At 39.2% G+C, this 18,170-nt stretch overlaps 2 protein-coding genes across 2 annotated transcripts in view; both read left to right on the top strand.

Moving 5' to 3' along the window:
* Tmem30a (transmembrane protein 30A) overlaps window positions 1-3,648 on the top strand; it is a 29,262-nt gene extending 25,614 nt beyond the window's left edge. The window contains exon 7 of the mRNA XM_028879853.2: window positions 1,116-3,648. Within this exon, the coding sequence (XP_028735686.1) occupies window positions 1,116-1,309 (194 nt within the window). The 3' untranslated portion in view covers window positions 1,310-3,648. The remainder of the gene's footprint in view (window positions 1-1,115) is intronic.
* Window positions 3,649-13,207: 9,559 nt separating this feature from the next.
* On the top strand, window positions 13,208-17,895 carry LOC114700271 (cytochrome c oxidase subunit 7A2, mitochondrial). The gene is made up of 4 exons (XM_028879854.1): window positions 13,208-13,316; window positions 14,595-14,684; window positions 16,974-17,058; window positions 17,695-17,895. Exons 1-4 carry the CDS (start codon window positions 13,299-13,301, stop codon window positions 17,751-17,753), a joined length of 252 nt encoding a protein of 83 aa, XP_028735687.1. The 5' UTR covers window positions 13,208-13,298; the 3' UTR covers window positions 17,754-17,895.
* The last annotated feature ends 275 nt before the right edge of the window (window positions 17,896-18,170 follow it).

Genomic DNA, 18,170 nt, shown 5'->3' with positions numbered 1-18,170 from the left:
TGCCTCAGGTTAAGATTGATTTCAGTAATTAGAGTGGGGCCTGCCACACCTCCAGACTGTGGTCTGAGGGGCTGCAGTTGTGCCCCTTTTCAGTTCAGATTTTAGTTTTGTCTTCTTTACTTTCTTGCCAGCGTCCTTGAATGAGCCATGTAAACAGTGCATCCACCACACTGCAGTCTTCTCTCTGGTCTCCTTACCAGTCAGTTTTGACTTCTGCACTGTCTGAGCTATCATTCTTTCAGAGCATGAGTTTTGTTATTGCCTCAAATGAGCTGGCTAAAACTGGGCATCATGCTTTGTGACCCTCTACTTAGAGTGCTCTCTGTCTTGTAGATACGTGCTTAAACATGCTCTTTGAGCTTAGGACTTCAGATTGTTTTCTGCTCTCTTGTCTGTCCTTTGTGGGCATCATTGCTGCTCATCTGACATATTTTTTCCATATTACATTACTTTGAAGCCATTAGTACCTCTTAGGTAATGAATAGGAGTAAAACTACCCGAGATACTATATAGATCTGAATTTTATTGTTTTGATAAAACATTTTGGCTTTTGCTAGTAACATTATTTCACTAGATCAGGTCTGGGAATATTTTTCAGAGGTAGAGTGTCTTGCCCTGGGTTCAATGTCTAGTAACACATAGAGAAAATTATCTAAATTAGGTTTTTAAGATGGTTTTATTTGTGGTACATAGTGGTACATGCCTTTAATCCCAGCACTTGGAAGGAGGAGTCAGGCTGATCTCTTGTGACTTCAAGGCCAGCCTTATCTACATAGTTAGTTCCAGGACAGCCGGAGCTACATAGTGAGACCCTGTCTCAAAAACAGGAGCAAAAAAAGTACAGTTCCATCCATCCATCCATGCATCCATCCATGCATCCATCCATGCATCCATCCATGCATCCATCCATGCATCCATCCATGCATCCATCCATGCATCCATCCATCCATCCATCCATCCATCCATCCATTTATTGTGATTGAGAATATACAAGGGAGGTATCTATGTATCAGAATTTATATAAATCAATTATAAGCAGTTAAATGTTAACTTTAAAACTTGTGTTTTAAACATCAAGTAACCACGGACAGAAAGTCTTCCTATACCCTCATCAGATTACCCCGTACATTCTTTTGATGGACGAAAACGGATGATCTTGAGCACTATTTCATGGATGGGAGGAAAAAATCCATTTTTGGGAATTGCTTACATCACTATTGGATCCATCTCCTTCCTTCTGGGAGTTGTATTGCTAGTAATTAATCATAAATATAGAAACAGTAGTAATACTGCTGACATCACCATTTAATTTTATATTCTGAAAACAAATCTACTGCATGTGCATCAAGGCCAGTCCTGTTCAACCTAGCTTTTGAATGCTGATGTCTGGTTAGTATGTCATTTTGAAGTTGGCACATAACTTAAAAAAAAAAAAAACAGCCTTTGTCCTTTGCTTCTTACATATGGATGACTTATGAAAATATATGACGGGTATAAAAATTAGCTATATTGATCATATCAATATTGTAACTGCTAAAATGGCATTCTAATGTCTGCTTTTTATTGGGACAGGCCATGTGATGCATAGAGCCTCTTTCATGTGAAATGAGTCTACTGCTTAAACGTTTATGCTGTGCTGATAACATTATATTGACATGTTGTATATGTGTGCCTACTGTGTGAAGAAAGGGATTATGAGATGTATGAGTGTAATGACTTGCTAACCTTTTGAATTTGGTTACAGTTCAGATTGAAGAAAGACTAAATATAAATAAAGCACTTCATCATTTTCATGTGTCGTGTGTAAAGGCTTAAAGTCCCTCCTTGTTGAGGTGGTTCATGTGTTCAGTTTCTCTTATAGTTATTTGAAAATGACTTTGATTTCAGAGGACATACTTAGCTTGTCCAGTATAGAAATTAATATCTAAAGAGATTAGGTAGGTCTTGGATAGAATTTTAAGTCCCCTTTCATTTGGCTAACATGTTGCATTCTGGAGTCCAAGCTATTTGAAATGTTTATATGTGATCATCTCCCTAGAAGCTTACACTTTATAAGGGAAGAAAGAATATAGGTGGGATGGGCCAGCTCCTTGGCAAACCCTCATCCTCCGCCTCAACTGTAAACCAGGTGTAAATGTTCAAAGGAGACTTTTCATTATTGTGGTGTGTAGTGTTAAGATGATTGCTCTGCCTTGGAAATACCTCAAGCTGTTCTTACTTAGCAGGTAAGTATTTTGACTTAGTCCAATATAGCCCAGAAAAAAATTGAAATCCTAATTTCTTCCATATTTCATTAAATTTTTGCATATAGGTCAAACAAATATGGATATGTATATACATTGCCTTTAATGAAGGTAATGTTTTGATTAGTTTTCCTAAGATATACCTTAAAAAGATGTTCTATACATTTCCTACTTAAATTCAGGGGGATTTGGAGTATGTACATGATAAAAAAGATTATAATATATCTGATTGAAGTTACTTTATTTTCTAACTAGAATTATTTTAATATTCCTTTATTGAATAAATGCTGTAATTTGTTTGCTGTGGAAGTTATTCCTGAAGTGAATGTAAATTATTTTTTCCACATGCATGAAAATGTATGTATTAATCAGAGTTGACTTCATTGCATTGAGATTACTTCATTGTTTTTACACTAAAGTAACTCATATTTATGTAGTAGAATGCTTGTGTTTTCAGACTTTGTAATGCTTTCCTTTAGTTATATTTTAAATCAAAAGGTCTGAGTAATGTTTCAGTTTAGATTAAGATGTGCTTAAAATAGCAAATATCTCTATGGTTCATAGTAGAAATGTGCCACACTTAAGCTTGTACGATATGAAATTCTGTTAAAAGAGCTTGTAATTCATGGTGACTTTTAACTTATAAAAATATTACTTGCATGGGTTACTTGATTTATGGATAGAGGAAACTTTCTCAGGACATAAGTTCTTCTTTCTCTAAAACTATTCTTTTGTCAGTCATTCAGAATGCTGTTATTCTGAAAATTGTCCCTCGTGCATATGATGATCAGTTTATTTGGGGGATTCTTCATAAGACGTGAGATATTTCTGCCCATCTTTCCAGAGTAAGTGCTGTTTAAAGAGGACTACTAGCCTGCATCTCTTTCTCTAACTGGGGGCCAAGGGGTCTGAAGAAAATCTGAAGAAATCTAACATTTTCACATCTTGGAGAAGAGGGAATCTTTAAAAGTACAATTGAAGCTTTATCTATTTTACAAGTGCATTGATGGTCTATATTCTTCCCTGGTTCCTGTCATTTAAAATCAACTCCTGTTGTATATATGAAGAAAATGGGACATTCAATATTTAGAAAAGTTGATGTCATTAAGGTGACTAAGTAGAAGGCTTAGAACAATGCGTTAATTTGCAAGGAAGTGTTTTGGCATGAGAAATTTTCCAACTGAAAAAAATTATTCAGTAAGCAAAAGCTAAGACATTTCATTGAAATCATAAAGCCATTTAAAATAAACTGGAGAAAATAACTGTGTTCTAATAGGGAACAATTCAATTAAGAGACAAATGAATATTATTTGTTGGATAGTGACAGTTTATTTGTAACCTTAGTTATATTAAAAGTTAACATTCTGTTAGGATGTTTTGTATTAATAAAAGTGAACAAAATTAATTGTGCTATGTTTAAGTGTCTTACTAAAATAACAATGTCCCTTTGTTCTTGCTAATAGTTTGTACTCAGTTTTAACCAGGCTTAGGGAGTCCAGGTTTTAACCCATGGTTCTCAACATGTGGGTCATGATCCCCACAGCCATCAGATATCAGATATCCTGCATATCAGATACTTACATTACTGTTCACAACAGGAGCAAAATCACACTGAGGAGGCAGCAACGAAATAATTTTATGGTTGGGGGTCACCACAACATTAGGAAGTATGAGCAGCATTAGGAAGGTTGAGAACCACTGTTTTAACTTCTTCATGTGTGCATTTGATAAAATGTCATCAATTATCAAATTATTATGCTTATTAATCACTGACAACATAAGCACGAGACTTTAGTAACTGAAGAGCATCTATTCTTACCAGGAAATGGTGAGATTGTTAACCTGAGTTCTAGGCAGACTGGCTAAGGTTGGTGTTAAAGTGAGGGGAATGGACAGTGACAGAGATGAAGCCAAGGAGGCAGTAAATGAAAAACCTAACATAAAGGAGGAGCAGGTTGAGAAGCAGGGCTTTGAACACTGCTCAGCTTGCTGTTCCCGGTCTGCATGGAAACACTGCCTGAGGATTATTACAGTTGCTCTTTAAGTTGCAAAGTTTTATTTTTTGTGAACAAGATAGTTTTAAGTGTGAGGGGGTAAAAGTACTGCTGTCCCAAAGTTCTGATGTCTTAATGCCTGTTGTAGAATTTGGATGATCTAGTAACGTATTTTAAAGCTCATTTTGGTCCATGCACCCATCAGTCAGTAGATGTAAAAAACACATTTTTCTTAATGTCATTTGAAATTTTAAAATAAATATATTGTCTAAAAACCAAATGAGACCATGGTGACCTTATTTGCTTTTATATATAAAAGTAAGGTATGTGCAGTTTCCAAAGTCAAATAGTTACTATAAAGCCATTATGAAAAAGAATAATCCTCAACAGAAATTTTCCTTTTATTCCCCAGAAACTCACACACAAAGTAAATAAATGTAATTTTTAATTAAAAAGAAATAACATATAAATCCTTTTCCAACCTTCATATTTCATTAGTAGCTTGACTACACGTACAATTTCAGATTAAAAGCAATTTTCTCTCCATTACTTTTGGTGTATCTGATTGTAGATGCTGGCCCTCTCAGATTGCTGCGCAGTTGTCCTCTGTCCTGTTTTGATGTGTATGAATTAGTGCTTCATGCTTAGAGAGAGAGAGAGAGAGAGAGAGAGAGAGAGAGAGAGAGAGTGTGTGTGTGTGTGTGTGTGTGTGTGTATTTTGTTCTTGTCCTCCCCAATCTCTGGCTTTTCTAGTCTTTCCAGCCTGACTTCCATGATGAGTCTTGGGGGTGATGTAGACGTGCTAGTTTGGGCTGAACGTTCTATAGACATTTACTCTCTGCATCGGTGAGTTGTGAGTTTCCGTGTTAACTGCCATCCACTGTGTGAAGAAACTTCTCTGATGAACTACACTAGTCTGTAGGTATAAAAATACGAATTTCAAGGACACTTTGATTTTGTGTTCCTTTAGCAGAATACTAGTGGTAGGTTACCCCAGGGGCCTATGAGCTCCTCAGCTATGGCTTTTGACCAAATTTACATTTTGGCTGAGAAGATTAACATCTTAGAGATCTGACTGTTTCGTCATGTACATTTTTCAACTGGCCATTTTCAGGTCCATTCCTTTGCTGTCACCTTTGCTCCAGAGCTCAGCTTCTGAGGGACTGGACCAGCAGGCATGCTTCATGCTGATTCCCTCCTACAGCTTCTTCAGAGTACAGCTTGCTCTGTCCACTTTAGTCAGAGTACAGCTGGCTGTTTTTCATCAATTTGTTGAAATTGATTATCTCCCTGTCTTACCTGTTTGGAGCTTAAACTTTTAAGATTTTTATGACAGCATTACTTTTTTTCCTGCTTTGTATACTTGTGTGAGTTTTAACACCATGATAGAGTACCAAACGGGTCCACTATGCCCAATAACTCTTGTGAACCATCTCCTCAATGTTCCCTTTCCCCTGGAAACCACTAATGTCTTGTGTTTGTGTGGTCTGTCTTCTGCAGTATTATAAATAGTATTTTAAACTAATTTATTTTACTTAGAATTTTTTGAGATTGATCTAGGGTGATGTGTCAGTCAGTTTTTCTTGTACCCTTTTCCTTTAGTCTTGTTTTATTGCAGTAGGAGTGAAGAGGGAGTAACTCTTGAGTCAGTACACCATCTTTGCTGTCTTGGTATTGAAGACAGCTCACCCTTACATCTTTTTCAAACCTAACATGCCACTTTGTTTCAAGCACCAGAAATGCAGAAATATAGTTTTACAAAGTTTATGTCAAATTATATTTGAGCTTCTCCATCTCTCCAGTTGAGAATCAATACTCTATAATAATTCCTGGAGTGTGTTTCCTTTCCTTTATACTCTAAGTTTGTACAACAGTAGTTTGTTTTTTCATTTTCAATTTAAGTCAACCTTTCATGTCAAAATGGCACTGCATTTTCTTCACTGTCTCCTGTCTAAAAGATTCAGTAGAGAGTCTAAAAGTGGATTCATAGGCTGTTGAGCACTTACCAGCTGGATCTGTAGATTGCTTTATTTCCTAGACCATTTGTAAAATTGGGGTTTCATTACCTACTTGACATTTTTTTTTGAGAAGTGATGGATGGAAAGCATGTAGAAAAATGATACCAAATTAGGTATACTGGCCAGTTTTATGTCAACTTGACCCAAGCTAGAGTCATTTGGGAAGAGAGCATCAGTTGAGGAAATGCCCCAACCAGACTGGCTTGTGGGACATTTTCTTAGTGATTGATGTGGGGATGGCCCAGCCCATGTGGGTGGTTCCATTCCTGGGTAGGTGGTCTTTGGAGTATATAAGAAAGCAAACTGAGCAAGTCATGAGGAGCAAGCCAGTAAACAGCACTCCTCTATGTCCTCTGCATCAGCTCCTGTCTTCAGGTTCCTGCCCTGTTTGAGTTCCTCCCCTGGCTTCCTTCAGTGATGGACTGTAATGTGGAAATGTAAGCTGACATAAACTCCTCTCCAAGCTGCTTTTGGTCATGGAGTTTTATATCAATAGAAACTTACGACACAAATTGGTACCAGGTAGTGGGGCTATTCCTATAGTAGGCTTGACCATGCTTTGGGGGAGGATTGTGAGGGGACTTTGGAAGTTTGGGCTAGAAACACTGTTGAGTGCTGAGAGCTTAGTGGACTGTTGTATGTCAGCTTGGAAGCAGAGTGATGCAGACAATGAAGGGGTGATGCAGACAAGACCTGTGGTCCAGAGGGGGCCAAGGCTCCATCTCATTCTGGCAGCCAACTTGAAAATGTGCAAGAATTTCCCAGGGGTTCTGATCTTGAAGACATAAAAGGGTCATGGAGAGCAGCCTAGGCTTGGCATTGGGAGAGGCCACTGGTGAATGTGTAGCTTGAGTGTAGTGCTGGAAGCCCTAGGACTGACAGTTATGGGCAGAAATTTAGGTGTAGTGCCATGTGGCAAGGTCAGAGTCGCTGAAAGGAGGAGCACAGGTGAAGCTACGGATAAAGGTGCAACCCAGTTGCAGTGGGGACTCCAATATTTTGGAGATGTGACTAATGGGATGACCACCAAGGACAGCATCGTCCACGAAGTGAAGCTGCTTGGGCTTGTACCTCCTAGGAGACAATCTATGTGTTATGTATGACAGAGCCAGAGAAATGTCACTGCCAAGCCCTTTGGAGCCCAAAAGATCATGGAGGAATCCCAGAATTGAATTAATCTGTTAACAATACAACTAGTAACCATTACATTAAAGTTTATACTGTTGGACTTTGTTTTTGTTTTTACTTGTGACTGTGCCCTGGTAATTCTCTCATGGAATAAGAAAGTATTTTGATTTTAATTTTACAGGAGTCCAGCAGTTGAGATACTTTGAACTTTAAAGAGACTGGAGTTTTAGAAAGTTTTGAATATTTTAAAGAGACTTTGGACTTTTAAGTGTTTGAATTTTTAAAGACTGTAGGACTTTTTAATGTTGCAATGTTTTAAGCCCCATGTGGTGGTGTGTGCCTTTCATCCCAGCACTTGGGGGAAGTAGAGGCAGGGGGAGGTAGAGGCAGGAGGATCTCTGTGAGTTTGAGGTCAGCCTGGTCTACAAATCGAGTTCTAGGACAGCCAGAGCTGTTAAACAGAGAAACCCTGTCTTGGAAAACACACACATGTTGGGATGTTGATATTACCGTGAGATTTTGGGGATGAACAAGAAAGGAAAGGTTATGGCCTAATGGTGATGTGTTTGTGTGTCAAGCTGACAAGGGCTCAATGTGACACAAACTAGAGTCATTTGGGAAGAGAGAACTCAATTGAGGAAATGCTCCCACTAGATTGGACTGTGGATAAGTCTGTGGGACATTTTTAAAATTAGTGATTGGTGTGAAATTAACACATCTTGTGAGTGGTGCCACTCCTCGGTAGGTCGTCCTAGGAGTATATAAGAAAGTAAATGAGCAAGTCATGAGGAGCAAGCCAGTAAGCATCAGTCCTTTGTGGTTTCTGCATCAGATCCTGCCTCCAAGTTCCATCCTTGAGTTTCTGACTTCACTTCAGTGATGAACTGTGATGTGGAAGTGTGAGCAAATTAAACCCTTTCCTTTACAAGTTGCCTTTGGTCATGGTGTTTCATCACAGCAATAGAAACCATAAGTAGGTACCCAATGAATTGTTCCCATTCATTTCTGTCAAGCCAAACAAATTTACCTTTATCTTGATACTTTCTATAGGCATGTTCCTTTCCTTTTTATCCTTAGCATCTGGCTTGTGGATAACTCCTAATTTTCTCCCTACTTATTTTCCTTAGTTTCCTTTGTATATATTAGTTATGCTCACCACATAAAATATTGGGAGTTTTAGAGATTGTTTTCTGGACTCTAACACATACTTCTGGAACAAAAGAAGCACTTTTATGTCTTATTTATTGTAGACAGTGTCTTACTGTGTAGCCCTGGATGACCTTGAACTTTACATGTAAACCAGGCTGCCCTCAGAATCATAGAACTCTACCTGCCCTGCCTCTTGAGTGTTAGGATTAAGATGTATACTACCATGCCTGGCCGTGTAGTAAATTACCATTTTCACTACTATCTTTACAATGGAATTGATGTATATTTATATTACTCTCCATGGATTTCTGGATAAACTGATTATTACGATTTAATCTAGAAACCCCAAGCTTATCAGCTACTTAATCTAAATAAATCACAAACTGCTGGTTTTTCAAGGTTGTGGGCAGAAGTTTTTTCTCCTGCCTACCTATTCCCAAATACCCAGCAGATGCTTCCCAAATAATTTGATTTGGAGACTTAATATTACTTATAAATGCTTATCTGGTATCTCAGGCTTATTACTAACTAGCTCTTACACTTAAATTCACCAATAATTCTCATCTATGTTTAGCCACGTGGCTTTGTACCTTTTCTCAGTGCAGCATTCTCCTCCTGACTCTTCCTCTTCCTTCCTCAACCCTTCCTCTTCCCAGAATTCTCCTAGTCTGGTTGCTGCACCTATACTTCCTGCCTATCTACTGGCCAATCCTTTTATTAAACCAATTTGAGTGACAATTCTTTACAGTGTACAAGAGCATTATCCCACAGCACAAGGCACTTGTTTTTAATGTGCTGTTGTGTCTACTCATTATATCCTGCTGCTCCTGTTGCTGAACTTAAGCCATCCCTCTTTTTTGTGTTATTACAAAACCTTCTGACTCTTTGGCCCTAGTAACTTGGGTCCTCTCCAGCCTTTAATTATAACTAGTATTATCTTAAAATGGAATTTGTATTCTAAGCCCACACTCCTTAAAGCTTTGAATGGCTCCAAGGCACCTTCAATTAAATTAGTCATGGCAACCAACCTTCTGCCATGAACAACTTTGTTTTTTTTGCCAAACCACACTATTTATCTGTTCCCATCCCTCTGCTTGTGTATGTTTTGCTGTCTGCGAGTTTTCTTGTTGATCTGTTGCTTTCAACAGTAATACCTAAAGAAGTATCAACATAGGAACCACAACCACAAGGATTTGATACACAATAAAGGGAAATAGTAATATGGAAGCAGTGACACTAGACATTCTAGTTTCTCAGGTCCCTTGACTAAATTTGTACTCACGTATAAAATTAATACAACTAGCAACTTCAAAATTTTGAACCTGGAGTTAAATGTCATGTAAGCATTACTCAAAAGAACCAGTCTGTAATATGAAAGAACAAGAACAAAAACATTAAACTAAACCTCAAACTGATGTTTTGGAAAGGAGCCCATTTTGAAAGTTAATTTACGGGTCATTGGATAAATTCAGAGACCTGGTAATGAGTTTCTAGCATATTTAGGATGAACCTAATAGTTTGGTAGACCAAGGCAAATTTCAGCCACATTTTTCTCTTTTTGTCTTTTTTGAGACAGGATTTCTCTGTGTAGCCCTGACTGGCCTCCAACTCAGAGATCCGCCTGCCTCTGCCTCCTGAGTGCTGGGATTAAAAGCATGTGCCACCACCGCCTGGCTTCAGCCACATTTTTCTATCCAAATAGTGACAGTTAAGAAGGCAGGAACAAGGAGATACTGAACAACCCTGGGGCTGACAAAGCTGCAGAAGGAGGCCAACAAATGTTAGTTGGTTTTTGTTTTTGTTTTTGAGTGAATTTTTTTTGTTGGCGGGGGCAGGGTACTATTTGTCAAACAAATATTGAACATTTTTAAATTCTATCACTCTGGATGCTGGGAGACAATAGTGACAAAAGAGGAAGAGGGAAACAAGTTAAGGCTTTTGCAGAAATCTAAGTGAGAGATGTTGCTGGCTTGGCCTGCCGTAGTGGTGTTGCAGATCATAAATGGTCAGATTAGATTGTGAAGTTGCACCTATAGAATTGATTGTAGAGTGTGGTAATAAAATGTTTGGGGAAAATTGCAGAGGAGAAGATTTAAGAATAAAAAAAATAGCAAGTTTAAGTTAATTTAGGATCTTCATTAGACATCTGAAGGATGTCTTGAGTTTAAGGGAAATGTCAGTTCACATTTAGGAAAGATAGGATACTTTCGAATTTTGGTGTTGAAAGGATGAGGAGCCAAGCGAAAACTGAAAGGTGCAGTGTCAAATAGGACAGGAGAGTTGTGTATGAAGTCTCACTAAAAGCCCCTTGTTTCAAACTCATGTTGCCCTGTTTTCCTCGATGGTTTACTTCCAAATTAAAATGTACTCTTAAGGGAATGAGCAGTTGTGCTATCTGTTGCTGATAATGTAGAAGCTTGCCTAAAATGGGATTTAAAAAATATTAGGACCAAAGAAAGGGCACACAAGTTTAAAGAAGTCTGTTTTTATTCTGGAGAAAGAGAATGGGATAGTAAACATTGTTTTGTTTTGTATGTGTGATTTCCTTTTTAAAATGGAATGTGTTTGTAGATGCAGTAAAGAGAAAATTGTACTGTCCTAAGTGACAAGGCTATAAGGATCTGTATCTACAGTAGGTCCTTTTCATGTGAACTCTTGGTTCTTTTTGGACAGTCAGTATTTCTAGGTCTGTCATACAGTATGCATTCACTGTTGGTTAGTGGGTCTACTTTTAATTTAACAGTACTAGGGGAATGGTAAGTATAGTCTATCTTGGGGAAGTGTATAGCCTGTGGTGAAAGAGAACAGCACAAACTAATGAATCCCAATTACAGAAAATAAATGTAGACAACTCCCCACACCCCAACTATTGTCATATTATGCTAAAAGATTTGGTTACATTGAATAATTCAGAGGTGGTAGAAACTAAGTTGGTTGTGATGGGTGTTTATAAACTCGGTAAGGAAGGAAAATTAAACTTTGTTAGGTAACTTGGACAAATTAACGGAGTAGATAAAAGGACAGGTATTGGCACAAGACACCCCAAGACCAAGTTATCAGCACAAAGGAGTTTTTTTTTTTTTTGCTTCAAAGGGACAAAGAGCAGGGAATAAGAGAAAAAGACAGGAGACAGAGGAAAAAGGCAAAAGGGACGAGAAAGGAAGGGGATATTTGTCCCGGAAGATAGAGAAGAGATAAACAAGGGCCATATGCAAATGGCAGTTTATAAATGTAAGAGGGGAAACATGTTAGGATGCGGTGTTTAATTTTGATTGGGCATGTTAAATTAGGTGAGCCAAAAGGGGGCTTTTGATTGCTGGACTTCAGTACTTTGATAGCTGGACTTTGGTAGTCGGCCTCAGGAAGTCGCCAAATAAAGGAATAGACCTGGTGGCTAGCTTTAAGAATGTAATCTAGGCAAGTGGTGGTGCAAGCCTTTAATTCCAGCACTCAGGAGGCCGAGGTAGGAAGATCTCTGTGAGATGAGACCAGCCTGGTCAACAAAGCGAGTTCCAGGACAGCCAGGCCTGTTATACAGAGATACCCTGTCTCAAAAAACTAAAACTAATTAATTAATGAATTAATCCAACAGTTTTTAGCAAGGAAGAGGGAATGGGGGAAGGCCTGCCAGAGGCCATGTTTGCCATGTTTGGGTCTGCTAGCCCCTTCAGTAGGTTATTAAGAAAACAAATAACCCTTAGGATTTGAAGGAATTAAACATTACCAGTTTTTATTCAATACCATTGTTGAACCCATTTATCAGCTTTTACCTGAAACGGCAATGAGATCATTTCCAAGTTTACAAAAGGATAGAAAGACATTTGTTGTAATGCAGGCAGATTGTTTTTACTTGTACATACATGAGGGTGAGCAGAGAGAATAAAGGCAGTTGTTAGGAGGAATAATTATGAGCAAGACTGATGCAAAACGCTGACAGCCTATCTGTAAAATACACGCACGTCTGGCAACTGCAGTCATAGAGTGTAGTGTCCTGCTAATCTGAAAAAGCAAGACGCAGTTGATATTTGTGTTGAACCTCAATTAAAAATATACTCCCCTCTTTTCAGCATTTTCCCGGGCTCATAATGAAGCCAGCCAGTTCCACACTCTGGGAACACAGGAAGCGCTTCCAGCAAGTGGAGTTTAGCCCAAGAAAGTGCTAGATACCTGTGGATACCAACATTGCTTTTTCCAGTATGTTCTCAGCACAAAGACTAACGCTCCCCGCTTTCATCTGTGGAAAACAAACCCCCAAACTGGGCTGTATCCGTGTTGAGGAGCTTTTGTATTTTTAAGCTTGCACGATGTAGCTTTGACATCCATTGTTCTTTCAGTCTGTAAACAGCGGCTCAAAGGCCTTCTCAAAAGACAAGGTAGTTTCCGGAAAGTCTGGTCTCCTACTGACTTCAACAAAGAGTGAAGTGCTGCAGACATCACGCCTCTCCGATCGCAGACGGCGTTTGCTTGCTTCTAGCCCTAGTTCTGAGCCGGGAGCGCTGAGACAGGTGGTATAGATGGACCGGAAAGCCCGGGCCGGGGAGGCGGGGTTGCTAGAGCGGCTGTTCTCAGCGGCCGCTCTGGCTCAGTTTGCTTTCTCTATGGTCTGTTGCGCGAGCCCCTCCTCCTCCTCCTTCTCCTCCTACTCCTCCAGGAACGAGCGCTTATTCTGGACGCACGCGCAGAGCCAGGAGGGAGTTCCGTTTCCGGCCTGGTTTCCGGTTTTTGGCGTTCAGTAGTCGCGGTTGGTGGGCAGCAACTGAGCCAAGATGTTGCGGAATCTGCTGGTAGGTAGCTTTTGGGGGTTGGCTGGTGCTGGGGTGTCGGGGCGAAGGCTCAGGGACCCCCGACAGAAAGCTGTACTGGAAGTGGAGCAGAAGGCAGACGCGGGAGATGAGGGAGTCACCTTGGCCGTCCTTTCCCCCTGACCTTTCCGATTTCTCTCCCCTGGTTGTTGCAGGGTAGACGTGGAGGGAAGGGCATGATCAAACTTGCTTCCTTAGTCACTACCGTTAACTGGTGACTATTGATAAGATTGTAGCTTTGATGTAGGCTCCAGTGGGTGGGTGGGTGGGATTTTTGACACCTGGAAACACTTTTGTCATTTTGTTTTGTATCCTAGTGGGTTTTTTTTGGGGGGGGGGTGTCTTTTTTTTTTTTTTTTTTTTTTTTGAGCTGAGGACCGAACCAGGGCCTTGCGCTTGTTAGGCAAGCGCTCTACCACTGAGCTAAATCCCCAAACCCTGTATTATAGTGAAAGGATATAAATTTACATGGTTCTTATCTGCAACAGAAGTAACTAAAGAACTAAATTATTCAATTTTTGGTTGGGATTTAATGGTATCCACAGCTGAAGTGTAATGGTGATTTTGAATTGCCTTTGAACACCTCTGAGCTTCTGAAGTATTTTTCCAGAATTTAAAAAGATGTGATTTGATTCTCTTTTGTAATTATTTAACAGTTTTAATAACTTATCAGTGCCATTTAGAAAGTGGTATTGATGAGTTATTAAAGTGCATGTTTACTGATTCAAATAAGTGTGCGTTGTAGGTCTTTAAGCAAGACTTACACCCCATTATAGTTTTCTTAGATGTAGGAGTGTAGCTGGTAGTTTGCTTGCGTAGCATGTGCCCTCCTCTGCAAAATAATTTTGAGTAAGAATCTTTCTGGTAGCCAAAAAAAAAAAAAAATCTTGCTGGTTTATTTTTCAGTCAAGTAATAAATAGATTTTTAATGTAGGTGAATTCTAAATGAAAATGTTTGAACGTAGTCTATTTTTTTTCTTCTATATATCATTGTGCTTTGTTCAACAAAAACAAAATACTACTGATTGACTTCAGGCACAGGTTATATGGTGATGGCTTCTGGGGACTGCAGATTATATAGTGGGAAGCACAGAGCAGAGGATAGACAGCATCTGGAAAACCTGGATGTTGGTCCTGGACTTCTGTTACTGACAAGTTTAAAGCTCAGTTTCCTTTCACAATGTGAAGGATCAGAAATTGCCTTTGGAGGTTTCTTTAGGCTCTAAGTCCTGTTTACTGGATGTGGATTTACTGTTTCAGGCCCTCCGTCAGATTGCCCAGAGGACCATCAGCACTACTTCACGAAGGCATTTTGAAAACAAAGTTCCAGAGAAACAAAAGCTGTTTCAGGTACTAAAATGTTTGAAGTGATCATTATTTGTAATAGAGCCCAGAAGGGAGTAAATCCAGAGGTCTGCTTCTTGGAGCCTCTTTTGTATTAGCTTGAACATACGGGACTCTCTTGGTAACTATTTGCTGTATCCTAGAAGTGCCTGGGGAGGCGGGAAAAATGCATAGGTCAATGAATTTGTGTGTGCTGGAGTGGGGGAGGATTTATGATGAATTGGCATTCTTTGGGAAATAATTGCATAGGAGTAGGAAAATAAGAAAAGGCTCAGAAACAAAAAATAAATAGTGTAGGGATTCAGTAGATGTTTTAGGATAGCATACTGCAGGGGAAGAGTGTAGTAAATAGTCTTAAGTGGGGAAGATTTCTCAGGAAACTTCAAAAGACCGGAGAGAAATCAAGGCCTAAAAATAGACAGTTTATTGATGTAAAGAGAAGGAATGGATGAGCAGTTTTTCAAAGTATATCACTGATATTTAAAAAAAAAAAAAAAAAAAACTACAGGTCTGTAAGAAATGCAGATTAAGTTCACCACAACTGTCGGGGCAAGGAAGATTCCTGTGGAATGTGGCAGGCATTGTGCTCTTGACTGTTAACCTTCTATTTAGCTCCCTTTGCCCTAAATACATTCTAGCTAGTGGACTGGGAGACTGTAGAGGTTTGGACTCTGCCTCTTAATGGAGCCAGAACATGACTTCTGGAGATCTAGATAGAGGACCACTGTTGGCCCCTATCTGCTGGTAGAGCAGAAGTATTGCCATGTGGTGGTTCCTTCAAAGCCGTGAAGGCTGCCAACACTGTTCTTCCAGCCCCAGCCCCTTTCTGGACACAGACTTATACACCAGCTTGGCCATAAGACTATCACCAAGAAATGGTCATAACCCTGTCATTGTCTTCTCAGTTTTATAGATTTAAGGCTACATTACCCTGACTTTAACTGTTTTTTTTTTTTGATCCCGAGGCAGGGTTTCTCTGTGTAGTTTTGGTGCCTTTCCTGGATCTCGCTCTGTAGACCAGGCTGGCCTTGAACTCACAGAGATCCACCTGGCTCTGCCTCCTGAGTTCTGGGATTAAAGGCGTGCACCACCACCACCACCACCACCACCACCACCACCACCACCACCACCACCACCACCACCACCACCACCGCCTGGCTTTAACTCTTCTTAGAAGTTATAGCTTCTTTGTCAGCTTTTAGAACCTAGTCTTCTTAAAGCAAACAGATAATGAGTGGAATCCCTGCAATCTAAATAGAAAGATTTAAAATAGATTATGTTTACCAGATATGGGAGAAAGATAGTACCATGCACAGGATTTTCATACCAGATAAGCAGTAGTATGTTAGGGACAGAAGTTTAGCTAGTAGTTGAAATATTATAAACTAATCACATACCCTGTCATCTAAGAAGCCCTCCTTAAGACACTTTAGAATACGTGCATATGTATAAGCAAATAGATAAAAGATTTTAAGGAACTCAACCTAGAAATTGCGAAAGGATTGGCTGATTCAGTTAAGACATTTTTCAGCTGGTAGAATATTATATAGCCATTTAAAAGAGACTTAAATGGACTGAGAAACTGTTTTTGAAAATAGTGTATAACATTACATAGCATAATGCCATTTTGTATATTAAGTACATATAACTTAGAAGAATTGATAAATATAAGCATTAAAAATAGTGATGTATACCATACTGTTAATGGTTGGTATACCTTGGGGAAAGGCCCAATGGAATAGAGAGCATTTAATCTTTAAGTAATTAGATTGTGAATAACTTTTGTTTTATTGTGATTTGTAATTTTTTCCTAAGTAAAAGTTTAAGTAGTAAAAGTATTAGGTATGTTTCATAAAAATAAAATTCTTAAGTGGATATAAAAGATGCTGGACTAGTGTTACAAGCCAGAGCCCCTTGCCCCCTTTTATAAGGGGAGAAAAAAAGTCATAAAAGGGGAGAAAAAAAGTCTTCCTGATGATCAACAGGTTGTTATCTTATATTTACGTTGTGGGATTCAAGGAGTGTATTTTCCTGCTTTGAAGTTTGTATAGTCCTTACGAAGAACTCACTGGGTTTTACATTAGCCTGAAAAGGATGCTGTGTTCTACTGTTTGTCATTTCAAAGTAGTAGGGAAAGCATAAAAATTGTAAGCCTCTGAAATTATTTAAATTCTTGGGGTGTCAGGAGCTGTTGAATTTTATATGAGTAATTAATATTCTGACTCTTAACTGGAAACAAGTGACACGTGTATCAATGCCTTTTTTTTTTTTTTTTTTTTTTTTTTTTTGACCCAGGAGGATAATGGAGTGCCAGTGCATCTGAAGGGCGGAGCATCTGATGCCCTCCTCTACAGACTCACAATGGGTCTGACAGTTGGTGGTAAGACATTGTTTGAGTGTTTACAGGACAAGGGCAGCAGCGGCAGCTTCCTTGCTTTTGCTGGGGCAGTGTTTATTGCAGGCAGTCTGTCTCACTGCACTCCAGAGAAGCAGTCAAGAGGGCAGTTAGAATATACTAACTACCCAAGAGCATTTTAACCATCAGAAGAGGTCTGACTCGGCAGGTTTGTGGTTACCCTGATAGAGGTAGCTTTCTGTGTGTGTTACTAGTAGTTCTCAAACAGGGCCCCCCCCAAAACATTCACACTACCCTGCCTCCAGTACTAGGGGCTTTAAAAAAATGTTTCCATTCATTATGTTGAAAGATATTGTGACATATCTACCCTTTGAACATAGAAATGAAGTAACGATGAAACTAGATTAATTTTTTAAAAAAATTTCAACATCTATCAAAATACTTTTATGTTTGATTGAGGGTTGTGTATATGTGTGTGTGTTCTCACTAGAAATCAAACCCAGGAGCTTAAGCACTAGAAGGAAACACCTTACCTCTGAGCAGTATGCCTAGCCATTAAGCTTGTCTTAACATCCATTTTGCCCTTAACATTGGATCTGAAATATTAAGTGTATGTACTGAAATCTCAGAACCCCTCCTAAGCTTTTGTGTGTTTCTCAGGAACAGCGTATGCCATCTACATGTTAGTTGTGGCTGCATTTCCCAAGAAGCAGAACTGACTTCATCATCCCAGTCTTCACATGGTTCAGTTTCATTCAGCGCTCGATGAACCAGGAATCTGATGAGTAACTGAGCTCTTCTTTGGAGATCAATATTTATTGATGTGTACTAACTGCCACCAATAAAGCAGTCTTTACCATGCTTTGTCTCCTTTTCACTTGAGAATAAATGACTGGTAATACAGTTTTGGGTCAGCACTTGCAAATGTTAGATAAGGAACAAAAATTTTTAAAAAGCCCGTAGTCTGTAAATTTGTGTAAAACACTATCATTGTGACATTATTTAGGAAATTTTACTTTGAGCGGCTACAAATTAGTAGAAGGTCTTCAGCGTCATTTGAGCTTGACCCTTGAAAGAACATTGCTTTGTTGTCCACCCACTTCCATGTCCGCAGGGCAAAGTGCTGAGCACTGCTT

Source organism: Peromyscus leucopus, chromosome 7 (genome assembly GCF_004664715.2).
Source record: "Peromyscus leucopus breed LL Stock chromosome 7, UCI_PerLeu_2.1, whole genome shotgun sequence".
Lineage (NCBI taxonomy): Eukaryota > Metazoa > Chordata > Mammalia > Rodentia > Cricetidae > Peromyscus > Peromyscus leucopus.
The sequence above is the reverse complement of the archived record's forward strand: the minus strand, read 5'-3'. Positions and strand labels throughout refer to the sequence as shown.

Excerpts from the sequence above, each read along its gene's own strand:
- LOC114700271 (XM_028879854.1), top strand. Across the intron at positions 14,685-16,973 it reads AGAAACAAAAGCTGTTTCAG|GAGGATAATGGAGTGCCAGT; the intron begins GTACTAAAATGT and ends TTTTTGACCCAG. Across the intron at positions 17,059-17,694 it reads AATGGGTCTGACAGTTGGTG|GAACAGCGTATGCCATCTAC; the intron begins GTAAGACATTGT and ends TGTGTTTCTCAG.